The 17,771-nt window shown below is 37.0% G+C and overlaps 1 protein-coding gene and 1 long non-coding RNA gene across 2 annotated transcripts in view; one reads left to right on the top strand and one right to left on the bottom strand.

Moving 5' to 3' along the window:
• Positions 1-8,504, top strand: part of prpf6 (PRP6 pre-mRNA processing factor 6 homolog (S. cerevisiae)) — an 85,603-nt gene extending 77,099 nt beyond the window's left edge. The window contains exons 19-21 of the mRNA XM_072240916.1: positions 1,285-1,399; positions 5,986-6,112; positions 7,918-8,504. Of these exons, the coding sequence (XP_072097017.1) occupies positions 1,285-1,399; positions 5,986-6,112; positions 7,918-8,070 (395 nt within the window). The 3' untranslated portion in view covers positions 8,071-8,504. The remainder of the gene's footprint in view (positions 1-1,284; positions 1,400-5,985; positions 6,113-7,917) is intronic.
• LOC140186602 (uncharacterized) overlaps positions 1-17,771 on the bottom strand; it is a 48,268-nt gene that overhangs the window by 7,413 nt on the left and 23,084 nt on the right. The gene's annotated exons all lie outside the window — the stretch shown is intronic.

Raw genomic sequence — 17,771 nt, 5'->3', positions numbered from 1 at the left:
ATACAAATCTTTGCCTGTGTGAGAATACAGTATTGGCAGGATCCAAGATAGACCCTCTACATAAAAGGAGCATTGTTTCTATATGCAACTTCAATTGTCAGACTTAAATGTCTTTTAGCAAAAAATACAAGAAGTAGTAGGGCAAAGATTTGTAATTTTCTCAAGTAACACGCACCTTCGTGATCATGCTGATTGGTGTGGCCTTTGGGAGGTGGTACATTAGAATGCTGCTGAGGGGAAAGTGTTAAATTGACTACAAACAATTATCTCAAATACTTAAACAACTCAATATTTTTCTCTATAGCAATTTGGAGCCAATGATATACTTATCAAGTTGGTTAAATTTCTAAAATTTCTGCATATTGTAATGAATGCCATTTTCCACTTGTATTTATATAAACAGCTCAAACAATGGTGTTGAATTTCCACTGAGATTTTCTGCCTAAGGATTCTTGCAAAAGCTTAACCTAAACTTTTGAGTTACACTAGTATAAGGTTCATTTTGATGTTGAAAATTGCAGCGTGATTCCCTTAAACAATTATCTGTTATTTAATCTGCTTGATTAAATTTTGGAACTGTCACTTCAGCTTTGAGTTCTGTGAATGTCAAACCTTTGTTGACAAGTTCTGAATAGGAGCTGAGCAGTCCTTTGAGGGGAAACTTTAACATTCAGGTTGGTTGGAGTGTTAAAATTGCTGATAGTTCTCGATCTGAGATTCTCGCTTAAAATTGTAGCTTTCACCATCTTAACTGAAAGAGCAGAACAAAACATTTGGTATAGCTGTCAAAATGTAGACATTTTGCTCAAATGTTGTACAAAATAGGGGATAAAAAGACATTTATAATTTTTAATTATATGTAATTAAAGTAAATTTGGAATAAAATTTTTATGCACTGAACTATAGAGAGATGTCTTTGACTGTGAACTTTATATCTAAGGCAATTTAATAAAACTTAAGTAATGAAATTTTCCAGCACCAATATTTTGAGAAAGAACTATAATTAACTACAGAATGAAAAGGAGGGAAAAAGAAGTCCAATTATAATCATGCAGCTAGAGACAAAAAATTGGATTTGGAACCATACCTAACTTGTTATCTGAATGTTATTTTGGTGAGGTAGTTAGTGGACAGTTCTTTAAGAAGCTGATAGTTCATACATTGTAAGCCACCTCTGGTAAGCAATCATATTCTAAAACTACTAGTGAGCAATATTGTAAGATTGTAACTATCTATATATTTAAATAAATTGTTGCATTAAGTGCCCGAATGTTATAATTGTAGGTATACTCTGGGCTGAAGCAGTTTTCCTGGAAGCAAGACCACAAAGGAAGACCAAAAGCGTCGATGCTCTCAAAAAATGTGAGCATGATCCTCACGTCCTCCTGGCAGTGGCAAAGTACGTTGACTTGCTTGTTGTCCTTTTGCATGGAGTGTTAATAATGTAGCAATGGTGTATGAGATCATCACATTGTCAGAATTAGCATTGTGGGAAATGAAAATCTGACTATAGTGATGTATTTATGGAAATACAGTGCATATGTGAAATCTGAATTGACCTGACAAATTAATGTTCCTAAACTAGGAACTCAATCCTTTTTAGTTTGCTATCTGGTTGGATTCTGGTTCTATATCTGCACTAGGTAAAGTTGGAATAATTATTAAACAGTGGTGTAAATTTACACAGAACTAGTATATATATTCTTAAAAATTGGGGAATTATATCTAGTCTATATACAGTTGCAAGAAAAAGTGAACCCTTTGCAGTTACCTGGTTTTCTGTATTAATTATTAATAAAATGATGTTTGATCTTCATCCAAGTTTCAGTAATAGACATACAATCTGCCTGAGCTAATAACTCTCAAAAAAGTGAACGCATTCTTTAATCATTCACAGTCCAAGCTGGAAAGGTATGTGAACTCCAGGCTGGAAAGGTATGTGAACTCTTGAATTTAATAACTGGTGGAACCGCTTTAAGCAGCAGTAGCCTCCTCCAAATCATTCCTCCATACAAAGCTGTTCCAATTCATCAGTGTTTCAGGGATACCTTGCATGAACAGCCCTCTTCAGGTCATGCCACAGCACTTCAATTGTGTTAAGGTCTGGTCCCTAACTTAGTCATTCTAAAACACTAATTTTCTTCCTTTTAAACCATTCTGTTGATTTATTCTTGTTTTGGATTATTGTCTTGTTGCATCATCCAACTTCCATTAAGCTTCAGGTGACGGACTGCTACCCTGACCTTCTCCTGTAAAATGTCTTGATACAATTTTAAATTCATTGTGCCCTCAATGATTGCAAGCTGTCCAGGCCCTGAGGCAGCAAAGCAGCTCCAAACCATGATGCACCTTTCACCAAGCTTCACAGTTGGGATAAGGTTTTGGTGTTGGTGTGCTGTGCTGTGCCCTTTTTCTTCCACACATAGCAGTGTGCACTTCTGCCAAGAAGTTCAACTTCTGTCCCATCTGCCCACAGAACATTATCCCAGAAATGTTGTGGGTTATCCAGGTGGTCTTTTGCAAACTTAAGACTTGCAGCAATGTTATTTTTGGAGAGCAGTGGTTTCTTCTGTGAACACCATTCTTGTTCAGTGTTTTTCCTGTAGGAGATGCATGAACAGAGACTTTAGCAAGTTCTGGAGATTTCTGGAGGTCTTTTGCTGTTACCCCTGGGTTCTTTTCCACTTCCTTCAGCATTGCATATTGTGCTCTTGGTGTGATCTTTGCAGGACGCTCACTCCTAGGGACAGTAGCAACAGTACTGAATTTCCTCCATTTGTAGACAATTTCTCGTACTGTGGACTGATGAACTCACAAGTTTTTAGGAATGCTTTTGTAGCCTTTCCAGCTTCATGCAGCTCTACAATTCTTTGTCTAAAGTCCTCTGAAAGCTATTTTGATTAAGGCATGGTGCAGATAAACATGTTTCTTGAGAAGAGCAGGCTCCATCAGTAACCTTACTTTGTGTGTCTATTTTATAGGACAGGGCACCTCTACAACCCACACCTCCAATCTCATCTCATTGATTTGAATACCTGACTCCAAGTAGCTTTTGTAGAAGGCATTACCCTAGAGGTTCACATACTGTTTTTGAACCCAGACTGACTGTTTAAATGGTGTACGCAGTATTGACGAGAAGTGCAATTGTGTGTTATTAGTTTAGATAGTTTGTCTATTATTATGATTTGGGTGAGGATCAGACCACATTTTGAGTAATTAATGCAGAAAATCAGGTAATTGCAAAGGGTTCACAAACTCTCTTGCAACTGTTTGTTCTTAAATATCTAAAATTAACTATTAATTAAATATTAAACTTAGCTAGCAGTGAATTTCAATTATTGGATTTCTTCTTTGAGATCAAAATCAATGAACTCCAAATATGTAGTTTTGTGTATATATCTCTATTGCCTTAAAAAGACTGTCAAAATAGATGTAAGTATTCTGTGTGATTACTTCAATACAATGAATTTTAAGTAGATACTATTTATTTCTGTTCTCAGTAGTAATAACAATGGCTTAGAATTTATCATGCTAATGAAAGTGAAATTTACATCAGTATTCTTAAGAACTCTGGAGAACCTTTTGGCTTCTGGGCATATGCAGTTGAACGAGGATTTTTTTGAGAGATTCCATCACAGATGTACTGCTCTTCTGCAAGGTGTGCTGATGCTGTCTTCTGTATATATTATATTAATAATATAAATACTTGGGTTGAAAAAATTTGCTGCCACTACAGTTCAGTGGATAATGTGTTGGTAAACCACAAGAGATTTTAAGGTAATTGACCTAAATAACCTATCAGGAGCATCTTAGAGGAAGGGAAGATTGGTTCCTTGACAGTTGAAGGAATTTTGGCAGTTTTGAAACAATTAATTTTGGGAAAAATGAAGAGATCAGAATTGGAGAAGCACATGTATCAGTGAGGGTTTTAGGACTGCAGTTGTCTGTAACGGATTGAGAGGTGAGGCTATGGTCAGTTCTGAAAACATAGTCATGGTCATACTTTATTGATCCCGAGGGAAATTGATTTTCGTTACAGTTGCCCCAACCAAGAATAGAGTATAAATATATCAATATAAAACCATAAATAATTAAATAGTAATATGTAAATTATTCCAGGAAATAAGTCCAGGACCAGCCTATTGGCTCAGGGTGTCTGACCCTCCAAGGGAGGAGTTGTAAAGTTTGATGGCCACAGGCAGGAATGACTTCCTATGACGCTCAGTGTTGCATCTCGGTGGGATGAGTCTCTGGCTGAATGTACTCCTGTGCCCAACCAGTACATTATGTAGTGGATGGGAGACATTGTCCAAGATGGCATGCAACTTGGACAGCATCCTCTTTTCAGACACCACCGTGAGAGAGTTCAGTTCCATCCCCACAACATCACTAGCCTTACGAATGATGGAAAATCAAGCAAGGATGGAAAATCAGTTGTTGCTTCACTAGTGTAATGTAGGTCAGTAAGCATGAGATGATGCTGCGATTAACTGCAGAACTACTTTTATTGTAGTAGATGAGTAGCCTAGAAGCCTGAATAAGTGGTCTAGACACGACTTCAAATGAGTTAAAGTCCCACTGTGGCATCTGGGTAATTTAAATTCAGATAGTAATTAGCTTGAAATAAAATGCCATTCACTGTAATGCAACTGGCAGATATTGTGGTGTCCTTGCGGGAGTGAAGAATGGTGTGTTTGTCTAGCCTACCGTGTTTGTGACTCCAAAGTCCCAGTAGTGTGGTTGACTCTTAGTTGTCCATTCAAGTGTCCTAATAAGCCATTCAATTTAAGAGTTTAAGGATATGGGCATTAAATGTTGGTCTCATCAACCACATAGTATTTATTTATTTTAAATTTAGTGATACCCCTTGGAGTGGGTCCTTTTGGCTCTTCAAGCTGTGCCGGTCCAACAGTCCCCAATATCCCCGATTTAGCCCCAATCTAATCACGTGACAAACTGCAATGACCAATTAACTTACCTGGTACTACTTTAGACTGTGGAATTGAAGTGCCCAAGGAAAACCCATGCATTCCATGGAGAGGACATACATAAACTCCTTAGCACCAGATTTGTGCAGGAATTTTTAAAAAAGCACATGCAAAATAGGATCTCCACACAATTTTACAGAAGGTCAGGAGTTTTGAAATGGTGGGTTTAGAGTGAACAAAGTGTGCTTGAGAATTTCAACAGCAGATGAGTTCAGGCAAAAGTAATGTTGGTGCTTCTATAGAAGTTGAAATTGTTGAAGATATCAGTGTGTTTACAAAACGTATCTCTTGTGAATGGCAACAAGGTTATGAATGTTCTGACTGAATTTTAAAGGACTGCACAGCAAAAGGTTGATTTGACTAAAATTCCACAAAATATTTAATAACTTGAAAATAGTTTTTAATTTACAAGCTTATCTGTGGAATTTATTCATCTGATTACTTGTGCTAGTGTCTTTGTTGTCTTTTGTCTCAGTCAGAGGGGTGAATCTATGGAACAGTTGTAGTGAGAACTTAAAAACATGTACCACACTTAAGTTTAAAAAATTAAAAGTAATTTAATGAACAAATATAAAATACATGATTTAAAATGAATGGGAGTAATGTAAATAAATGATACTTGGAATTGGATTTTGTGTTAAAAGATTATGAAATTTTTTGTTTTGGTGTGATGATTGACGCCAAATATGTTGTTGTATAAGTAAGAGGGGTAGGCGTAATAAGCTGTAGCTTCAGCCTACACCCTTTTGGTCTGTTTTAAAGAATATCTGTTTTTTTGTTAATTTTGTCCTATGAAATCATGGTTGAAAATAAAGTATTTTGTTAAGTTTGTACTGACCGAAATAAATTTCTTTCATTCATTCATTTATTCATTTGCTCTATATACCTGTCCTTCATTAGTTCAAGCAACTAATATATCTGCTCAGTCTTTTAGAAGATTGGAGTACAAGAAATCATAAAAACTGACTTTATTTGCTTTCCAATTATTTTTTTCCAGATTATTTTGGAGTGAACGTAAAATAACCAAAGCTAGAGAATGGTTCCACAGAACTGTGAAAATTGACCCTGACCTTGGAGATGCTTGGGCTCTATTTTACAAGTTTGAGTTGCAGCATGGCACTGAGGTAACTAAGGGTTTATCACTGCATCTCTGGAGAGTTCTGTATTTAATACAAAAATACTTAATTTTTTATGTTTAGCTCAGTAGGATATTTTTCAGTTTTTGTTCTGTAAAGTCAAATATTATCCAAAAATGTTCAGTGAGTAGATATATCAGCAGTTAGCTTCTATACTGCAGTTAAAATGAAATTACTGATAATATGCTTCATCAGTTACAGAAATATTTTCATAATCTAATACCACTAAGAAGCCATTGACCAGCATATCCCAAGAAAAAATTAAATATGTCAGTAATCCATACCTGCCTTTTTAAAATTGTGTGTGGCATTCTTGAAGTAAATTGATTGAAAATGCACTTTCTGCTTGGCTGATAATTGTTAGCATGGAGATTTACAGGTGGGAAGAGTAAGATTTCCAAGTAAGCCTGAAGGCAAGGCAGCTTTTTCTTTGAACTCATTAAATGTGAAAAATTCAAATCCTTTTTTGCATTGTAACTTGGATTTTTGAAGGATTTCATTATCTGAATTGTGGTAGGCTGCATGAGTGAGAGAAGAAAGCTAATGAGCACCTAATTAAATTTAAAAGAGTCTTCTGATTCTAATGTAGAGAAGGAATAGGATATGAAATTTGCATGGCTCAAGTATGGAAACATGAAAGATATGAATGTATAAGCAGCTATTCAGTTGAAAATATTGAATAAAATATTTGCATATGCTTTTAATAAGTGCCGCAATGTGTTATTACTAGTGTGGGGAGGATAAACAAATAGGATTTGGGTCATTTAAACATTCTGAAGTAGCCCCAGTACTCAACCAGCTAATTGTTTTTTAATCTTTAGTGGTGGGTTAGTTTAGGACAAATGGAGATTTATGATGTACAATAACAAATCACAGAAAAGTGAACAAAAAAGTGGTATGGCAGTGTAGTTGTTTGAAGCAGTTGAAAATGGTATATTATGTGATTTTAAGTTTTAGAAAACAAATGGCCTCAGCCTTTTCTCCCCTAAAACTTTTACACAGTATTATATTTGTCAATGTGGAGCAAAGAGTGAGTTTGTAAATCTGGTGGGAGCAAAGGATGTTTGAAGTGGCGAGGGTGGAGCGCTGTGGCGGGGGATAGGTGGCAAAGAAGGAGTGATGGGTGGGGTGGCGCAGGAGGAGACTCCAGGCAAGATTATTTGATTCCATGTAATTGGTTTATTAATCATTACTGAATGTCTGGTGCTTCCTACTCCCTCCTCTCTCCCCAACCGAGATTCACTTCTCCCTGTTCCCTTTCCACTCTCAGTCCACAATGGAGACCCATATCAGGATATGGTTTATCATCAGTCATGTGAGTCATGAAATCTTTTTTAGCAGCAGCAGTACACTACATTACGTAGAGTTACTACAGTACTCTGCAAATGTCTTAGGCACCCTAACTATATATATGTGTGCCTAAGACTTTTGCACAGTACTGTAGCAGAAGTGTTAGAGGGTATAATTATGATATTGAAAAGATAGTTAAACAGGTATGTGAAATGAAATAGCCAACTACATACAGACAAATGGAATTAACTTAGTCAGGCAACTTGGTCTACATGAACAATTAGGACCAACAACTCTGTCTTCTGTGCTGTATATGACGCTAGTAAAATCAATAGTTATGGGCAACAATTGTGCAATTCAGAATGCAGGAGTAATGTAGAGAAAAATACTCAGCTTCAAACATACATTTTGTCTATGTCTTTTCTAATCTATTTTTACATCAGTTCGGATGGTTTTTCAGTAAAATTGAATCTCAGGTGAACTTTCATCTGTTCCCTCTACAGGAACAGCATGAGGAAGTAAAAAGACGGTGTGAAAATGCAGAACCGAGACATGGAGAGCTATGGTGTGAAGTATCCAAAGACATAAGGAACTGGCAAAGAAAGATTGGAGAAATTCTTGTACTTGTAGCTGCTCAAATAAAAAATACTTTTTAAATGAATGTTTCAAGATACTTGTGTTTATTTTTTTATTGGAATAATACTTCAGTACAGAAGTCTAGATCTGTTCTGTCTTCCTACTCCTATGTAATTTAACTACATGATATTTATCCCAACTCCTGCGACATTTTCTGCTTGGTAAAAAGTTTGTGTAATTGTGTAAAATACATTTTAAAAAATATTATCCCCATGTCATTGATAGTGGGTAATTTCTTTGAAAATAATGGTTTGATGCTTGGTGTAGTAGCTGTTAATTGTTAAAAGTTTTCAAATATGAAGTTAAAAGCCATTTAAATTGGTTCTATGAATATAGAAAATATACAAGAGAAAATGTGTGGAAATATTTCAATGTTTTGTCTGACAAAGTTGTTTAAATTCCTTTTATCTGTCTAAGCATGGTTTCTTTATAATAAAGTTTAAAGTGAAAAAGATTCCACTTGGTGCTTAAACTGCTTTTTTAAAAAAAAGCTCTCCACACTTTATTTGAGATCATTTAACCATGCAACTTGCAACACACTTAGTTGGCTTTTTTAAAAAAAATTATGCAGTGCTGATGAAGGCAATTTCAGTCAACTTATCTCAATCACCACTTCTGAGCTATTTGTGTTTGGAGGTTTAGGTAACTGTCATCAGCAAATAATTTCACAAGCTGTGTATGGAGTGAGTATGCAGCATCTTCAAGCAATTGAACCTGCTCCTCTACGCTATTCATATCCAGAGTACCTCTACCAAATGATGTTCCACCTGAACTCAAGGTACATATTGAAATCAAGCCAGGACAAGTACATTGTTGAACACCTTTTGTCTATCAAAATATGGTTGTAAAAGAAAAGTTAATTTGTCTTGTTGGATTATAGAATACCAGTTTTAAAAATAAAAAATGCTTGAGTGCAACAGTGGGCTGGAATTAGGTTTTTTATGTGAATAGACCTTTTGTTTGTACTTGTACTATTCTTAATTTACAAATATAAATATAATTCGTGGTGTGGGCCATATTCTGTTTCTGAGTTTATTTATGTATAGCCCATCAGATTTTCTTATTCCATGAGCGAAGAGTCTGAGGTTTTTGAGTAACATGCAATGGCGGGTAGCCCCTAAACTGTGGACTTCCTCCTCAGTGTGTTTGCAACAAATGCACCAAACCTAAGCCCCTAGCACCAGGCCCTTGAATCTACCAGTTCACAACATCCAGTCATGGGCAACTACTTGGACTGAAAAACGTTTGGGTAGACAAAAGAGCAGCAACATGGCCATTGAAATTTGGTGCAAAGGGAATGTGAACTATTGTATTTGTAGAAGTGAAAACAAGGCAAGGGAATACACATAATCTTGGAGGATTGTGAGAGGTGGGGAAACAGAAACTTTCTAATCAATATACCAAAACGAATAAAGCCTCTTCAGTTCCTTCACAGCTGAACAAGTCAAAATGATTATTACAAAACCATATGGACACCGTGAAAAGTAAGACTTTTAAATTTGACACAAGCTGAAAGCAAAGCCAACATTTAAATGGATGACCTATCACCAGGCCTAGGAACTGAATGTGTTTTGTATTGGAAAGGTGAAGAGTACAATGGAAATGAGTGCTAGATAACAGACAAAAGTCTAGATGACAAACAGTGGTGCCTTGAGGAATAGCAGTAAGTGCTGTTGAACTGTCTAAGAAGTGTAAATTGAAGGAAATGGAGGTGAGAAAATCCTGGAGCTGTAAGGTAAATGCAAGGGGTGTTATCTTTTGATCTTTGGACAAAAGTACAGTCGACGTTTCAGGTGGAGACGTTGACTACTTTCTTTCCATAGATGCTGCTTGGCTTGCTGAGTTCCTCCAACATTTTGTGTGTTGCTTGGATTTCCAGCATATGTAGATTTTTCTCTTGTTTGTCTTTTGATCTTTACAACCTTTTTTTCTGTAGTTTTAAAATATTTTTTTCGTAACTTGTGATGAAAAGCCTTCGTGATGTATTTTCATCAGAAAAATGTAAAATGTTAACCCTTTCTCTCACCACCAATGTTGCCTGACCTGAATATTCCCTGTATTTTTTTTATATATATAGGATACTTAAGATGCTGAAAACAAGAGCAGTGAGCTTGTATTACTGTATGCATAATTGGCTTCAGTACTTCATACAGTTCTGTTCGCATAAGAGATTATGCCAAGTAGATGTGGCCAGCGGTGGTAAAATTTAACAGTGAGAAAAGATTGGTTAAACTGGAGTTGATTTCTTCGAGCAGAGGAAGTTGAAGGGAGGCTTAATTGAAGTTTTATGAAATCTGAAGCCCTAGATAGAATAAATAGAAATCAGTAATTGTACGGTGCTTGAACTGACAATTAAGATCTGAGTTCAAATCCTGTTACAGCAGCTGAGAAATTTAAATGTGGTTAATCTGATTTCAATTAAAATCATTTTGGTCATAAAAATACCAGATGGTTGTAAATTCTCTGGTCCACTAATGTCTGCTAAGGGTGGAAATCTACCATTATGTCATCTTGACCTATATGTGACTTAAGACCTGCTGAGGTATGATTAACTTTAATTTTAGACCACCCGATGGCATAATCTCCAAATTTGGACACAGTAAATTTCACCCATTTGATCCTACGAAGTTCTCAAACATTTGAACTACCCCGCAGACAAATCCAGCAACCATGTGTCAGAATCATATCAGTCAGTGGTGGGAAAGATGCTGGAGTCAATTATAAAAAATGAAATTACGACACATTTGGATAGCAGTAACAGGATAGGTCCGAGTCAGCATGGATTTACGAAGGGGAAATCGTGCTTGACTAATTTTCTGGAATTTTTTGAGGATGTGTCTATGAAAATGGAAAAGGGAGAGCCAGTGGATGTAGTGTACCTGGACTTTCAGAAAGCCTTTGATAAAGTCCTACATAGGAGATTAGTGGGCAAAATTAGGGCACATGCTATTGGGGCAGAGTACTGACATGGATTGAAAATTGGCTGGCTGGCTGACAGGAAACAAAGTAGCAATTAACAGGCCCCTTTCGGAATGGCAGGCGGTGACTAGTGGGGTACTGCAGGGTCCAGTGCTGGGACCACAGCTGTTTACAATATACATTAATGATTTAGATGAAGGGATTAAAAGCAACATCAGCAAATTTGCAGATAAGACAAAACTGGGTGGCAGTGTGAAATGTGAGGATGTTATGAGAATGCAGGGTGACTTGGACAGGCTGGGTGAGTGGGCGGATGCATGGCAGATGCAGTTTAATGTGATAAATGTGAGGTTATCCACTTTGGTAAAAAACAGGAAGGCAGGTTATTATCTAAATAGAATCAAGTTAGGAAAAGGGGAAGTACAACGAGATCTAGGTGTTGTACATCAGTCACTGAAAGCAAGCATGCAGATACAGCAGGCAGTGAAGAAAGCTAATGGCATGCTGGCCTTCATAACAAGGGAAATTGAGTATAGGAGCAAAGAGGTCCTTCTGCAGCTGTACAGGACCGTGGTGAGACCACACCTGGAGTGTTGTGTGCAGTTTTGGTCTCCAGATTTGAGGAAGGACACTCTTGCTATTGAGGGAGTGCAGCGTAGGTTCACAAGGTTAATACCCGGGATGACGGGACTGTCATATGTTGAAAGGTTGGAGCGACTGGGCTTGTATACACTGGAATTTAGAAGGATGAGAGGAGATCTGATTGAAACGTATAAGATTATTAAGGGATTGGACACGCTGGAGGCAGGAAGCATGTTCCTGCTGATGGGTGAGTCCAGAACCAGAGGCCACAGTTTAAGAATATGGGGTAGGCCATTTAGAATGGAGTTGAGGAAAAACTTTTTCACCCAGAGACTGGTGGATATTCAGAATGCTGTGCCCCAGATGGCAGTGGAGGCTAAGTCTCTGGATGCTTTCGAGAAAGAGATGGATAGAGCTCTTAAAGATAGCGGAATCAAAGGTTATGGGGATAAGGCGGGAACTGGATACTCATTGTGGATGATCAGCCATGATCACAGTGAATGGCGGTGCTGGCTCGAAGGGCCGAATGGCCTACTCCTGCACCTATTGTCTATTGAAGTTGATGTCAGACTCCTCCTAATCTATATACAACTGCAATCTATTACATTTTGGCCAAGTGTAACATTCTTTACAATGTTTAAGCCAAGGAATTAATCTTGGTGCAATGAGTGTAGAAAGGCATGCTGGGAGCAAAGGCAACTGTACACCAGGTGTTAACCTGGTGAAGCTGCAACACAGTACTACAATAAATGCTTATTCAGCATTTAAAAAAAAAACAGCATGGCCTATAAGAACCCAAAATAGCTTCTTACCAGTTCATCAAAAGTAGACAATGCCAATCCATGCAGGCCCACATCCTTTATGGAATTCTTGTCATTTCTGTGTGTATATGTATATATATACTCCCAACAGCCTCCTTAAAATTGTGTGTTGTGTTATATTGCCTTCCCTCATTATCTCTACTTAACGTATCATATCATCTTTACTGATTAAAATTTAATTATCAAGGGTTTCGTCCATTTGTCCTTTCCATTTTTATACATTTTCAAACAATCCTTATTCTTAAATAAATTTCTAAATTTTGTATTTCTAAATATATATGCTAAATTTTATTCATTGGGCCATATTCTTCCAAATATCAATCAATTTTGTTTTTTTTTTCTAGTCGTAAAATAAACCCTCCACTTCCCAGTTTCAGTCTCACTAATCTGTGGTTGCCTGCTCTTTTTTTTTAAAGAAGTGTTGCTGTCATTTCTATCCTTACTTTCTTCTGTATCTGAATTCATCACTCCAGTTGGCTTTTCTACTTTGGACACAATGGCATAAAAATAGAGGCACAGATATAGCTGTCAAAGTAACTTCAGTTTCCTTCATTACAGAGACACCATTTTCTTAGATAGAAAATACTCAGTCATGTCGTGCTCATAAGCTCCAAAAGATTACCTTTTTTTTTGCTTTGTTATATATCCCTTCATTCCTTCTGACTATGATTCAATTTTCCCCCATTGTCCCCCAATTCCATCCATGTACATTGTGCCTTTGACTCCAACTGCCCTACCATTTTATGGACTAATTTTGAGATGATATCTTCTCCTTATCCCCTCAGCCAATAATATTAAATTCTCACTCTTTCTTAATATTCCAGATCTGTTAATGCCATTATATCTTTAATTACCATTTTGTTTTAAGGAACCTGTTTTTCCTCAAGATGCAGAACAACACAAGTTTTAAGATAACCACACAAAGGTATCAAATGGCTCCAAATCAATTTCAAAACTACGGAAGTCCAATTTCGAGTATTAATTCAAGCCCTAAGGTGAGAGGAAGTGGGTCATTGTAGTTTACTTTTTATTAACATAATTCAGTCAGTCATTGCTGGCAGTCCCCCAGTTGCTTTGAGAAGATGTTGATGAGCCTTGAACTGATAAAGTCCATCTGGTGCAAATGCTCCCACAATGCTGCTAGGGGCAAGTTCAAGGATTTAGACCCAGTGACCTTGAGGGAAGAGCAGCAAATTGCAGGGGCTCTGCAGTGGTTTGGTGTTTCCATGTGCCTTTAGCTCTTTTGTTTTTCTGATGATCATTCATTCCAGTTTTCTGATATATAACGTTTGCACTTAGTTTCAATCATATATTGAAATATTTTCAATAAAACATACGCAGTTATAGAATCTGGAGGCAGGCCCTTTGCCTACTAAGTTTATGTCAACCATCAAACACATCCAGTTATACTAATCCCATTTAATTCTTCCCCATATTGTTATCAACTCTCCCTTGATTCTACACATTAAGGACAATATGCAGTAAACCTACCAATCAGTGGGATGTGGAATGAAACACACGTGGTCAAAGAAGAACATGAAAACTTCTCACAGATAGAACCAGAAATCAGTATTGAACCTATAGCAACAGACCTGTAAAGCAGTAGCTCTACCATCTTGCCACCGAGTAATGTCTAATCATCTGTTTAATACAATATTTTTCAAACATAAAAAATCCTGTGCATTTAGTTTGTGTGGTTAATTGTTTAATGCTCATATTATTGTATCAATACTTTATATACTTATTAAAAACCTTAGTAAGATTATGCTACCAGATCAATAGGAAAAATATTAAATATATTGCTATAATGTAAAAAAAAACTATTAGTAAAAGCAAAGCTTTACAGCACAATTAAACTGTACTAAACCTTTGCCAAGAAAACATTAAAGAATGGGGTGCCAAGTTTTTTTTATTAGACGAAAGTGAAAGTCTGGCAGCTAGTCACGGAAGTTTGTTGAAGTTAATCAAGCTTGAACTAAATGAAATCGAGGGTAAGCGGAGATTCTGTCTCTTTCTCTGGTCATGGCACTAAGTGCACAACAGCAACCAGAGCTGATTCAAAATGAAGTGGACTAAAGAGGATTAATCCAACAGAAAAAACTCTGTGTCATTGCATTGATGTTTATTGGAAGAGATACATGGATCTGTGGAAGTGTAATTGTTATATTAGAGAAGTTTGACAATGATCCGTAATTGCTTCGATTCACAGTACTGTGGATTATCCAGTATACCATGCTAAATGGTAAGCACAGGAAAATCACTTTCTGTCTAACTTTACTTTTGCAAATCTGCTTCTTTCCTTTGGAAAAACATGTGTTTCTTAAATATTCATTTGATCTGGGAGGCCTGCATGTCTCGACCATAATCTCATGGATATTTGCTACTCAAATCAATCTAAATCCAGTTTGGTTTGTTTAGCATGTTTTTCTATTTTAAATTAGAATTGAAAAAAACCTTGTTGCTCAGAAATTAAAATCAGACTATACTGTGTTACAAATTTCAGCTTTAATTTATTCAAGCCTATTGCATGATCTTTCATGCTGCATCAAAAGCTAAGCATGCAACTTGTTTCTTTGCAAAGATGTGATTCTAGTATTCATAATACAAAGTTTCTGTGTATTTATACTGTTCATTTTGTGTTACTGCAACACGGCATATGTAAAATGTTACCGGTTATTAGAGGAGCTTTCTGCAAATTGTTAAATTCACAGATGCATGCAGTTTTATCCTGACAGTTAGGATTTGATATGGAGGCAGACAGTACATTAAAGTGCTGAAATAAATTCAGTAGCTACCAGAGTCAGCAACAGTTGAACTGAATTAGTTACATCAAAGCATATGCAATGGAGGTATTTAAGACCCTCTTGGATAGGCACCATGAATGTGCAGAGAATAAAGGGATAACGACCACGGGCAGGCAGAAGCGAGTTTTCATTGATTCCATTATGGTTCTTGGATTTACTGAGAATGACAAGAAAACAAATCTCAGGGTGCATATGGTGACATATATGTACTTTGATAATAAACTTACTTTGAACTTTGATTAGCTTGATTAGCAACATTGTGGGACAAAGGGGCTGTTCATGTGCTGTTCTGTTCTATGTCAGATAAATAAATTCAGCACTGTCCTATTTAATTTCCTAGTACGAGGGTCGAGAACTGGAAAACATAAGGTCGGTATTTTCTTAATTCTATGCAATTACTGTATTAGCAAACTTCAAAATGTAAGATGGTTGCAGAATGTGTTGATATTGATGGGAGGTAGAGGACAAAAAGTTGAAACATCTGATATGCCACAGGTTAGTAAAGCAAAACCAACCACTAAAGGATAGGGATAGAATTTATAAGTGTGACAGGAATGCTAAACCCATGGTGAACCTTGGTTAGAGTACATTTAAACTACTGTGTACACTTCTGGTTGTCACATTATAAAGTGATATAATGCTCTTCTTCAGCTATACCTTGGGATAGATTCCACTGCCCATTTGTGGGTTCTGAGACGGCTGAGAAGACTAGTTTGAAAGCCGCTGACTTATTCCCAGAGAGAACGGGGGTTGATGGGGCGGATAGGTGGCATTTGCCTGCTGCTGCCAATAGAGGCTTCTGCATGCTCCCAGTAACATCCCCAGTACATCTTCCCTAACTTGAGCAGTTAGGGTCAAGAGTCTCCAGGAGCTGGTAGGGAAGTTTCACAACAAAAAAGATCCAGGCACATCCTTAAATCTTTTCCTCTCGCTGGCTGGATCTCGAAAAGGCCCTGAAAAATGTGGACCCTCATATTTTAGGAGGTTTCACTTGACAGAAGGTTGAAATTCACCACTGCCTTCTGAGTACCATCAGAGTGCTTGATTAATTGAGAAGGAGGATGTTTGAATATCCAGGAATTCACACTTCAACTCATCGTCAAGTGTGCAGCAGTGATCCTTGATCTCCTACAGACTCCTGAGTCCTGGGACCTCAATGCACTGGAAAGGAAAACATCATTGGTGTTTTCACAAAATCCTCCACCTTCATTGTATGGAATTAGTGAGAGTCCTTTCCCCAGCCATATCCTCAGCTTAATGACACTCAGTCAGATGTATTAAGCAGGTCCTATCAACCACATGCCCAACACCAATCTCCTGGAATAAATTCCCCATTCTAAGTTCTGTCACAGGAGAGCATTATCAGATATAGAGAAAAATAAAATGATACAGAAGCACTGGAGAGGCTTCAGAGAAGATTCAAAAGAATAATACATGAGGGCTGACTGATGAAATGGTGAACAGACTGGTTCTGGTTTCTCTTCAGCAAGCCGGAGTGAGGGGTGATTTAATCAAGATATTTTAAAGTTAAAAAGGCTTTTAATACAGTGGATACAAAAGGAACATTTCCACCTGCAGGGATAATGAGAGGCTGTCAATAATGAGAGCTCCAAAAGGGTATTCAGAAGAAGGGATTCAAAGAGTGGTGAACATGGGAAATAATACAAAGAAAGATAATGTTTAAGATTTATAGATATATTTAAGAGGAGGATGGATGAATGTATGAAGAAGGAGAAAACAGGGAGTTATGCTAATTGATTTCATGATGAAAGTTGCAAGCAGGATTAAGTACAGCTCAACAGGGTAAATTTGTGAATTGTAAGGGAGATGTGAAAAGCCTTCAAATCTAAATGAGCAGAAACTTTGCAAATGCAGTACAATGTGGATGAATCTGAAGTTTCCACTTAGACATAGGGTTGTCAACTGTCCCGTATTAGCCGGTACATCCCGTATATTGGGCTAAAATGTTTTATCCCATACGGGACCGCCCGCGTCCTGTATTTCCTTCGCTAAGGTAGAGCATTCCTATGAAACCATTCGTAAGCCAAAATGGCATAAAGTGAAGAAGCAATTACCATTAATTTATATGGGAAAACTTTTTGAGCATTCCCAGACTCAAAAAATAACCTACCAAATCATACCAAATAGAACATAAAACCTAAAATAACACTAACATATAGTAAGTTAGACAGGAAAACAGAGTAGGGAATAATATATATGGTGTTTACATGGGAACTGTTGAAGAGGGTTGGATGTTCTCAAGGATCAGTCACTGAAAGGAAATACGAAGATGAAGCAAATAGTTAAGAAAGCAAATAAAGCAAAGTTAGTCATCAGAGAAAGAGTACTAACATACAAGAGACAGTAATTTAATTAAGTATTGGATATTGGTCTGTATTTATACAGGGCTTTGGTGAGTTAGGAAGTACAGTAAGTGATAGAGTGGGCATAAAATTAAAAAATAATATAGGCACATTACTAGATGTAGTTTAAAGAAACCAACCAATTTGAATCCAATAAAGGCATATAAACAGTTTCTCAATGATGAGCAAATAGGACCTGGAGAAGAATAGATGGTCTTCAGATACACAAAGC

This window comes from Mobula birostris, chromosome 2 (assembly GCF_030028105.1).
Source record: "Mobula birostris isolate sMobBir1 chromosome 2, sMobBir1.hap1, whole genome shotgun sequence".
In the NCBI taxonomy this organism is placed as follows: domain Eukaryota; kingdom Metazoa; phylum Chordata; class Chondrichthyes; order Myliobatiformes; family Myliobatidae; genus Mobula; species Mobula birostris.
The sequence above is the reverse complement of the archived record's forward strand: the minus strand, read 5'-3'. Positions and strand labels throughout refer to the sequence as shown.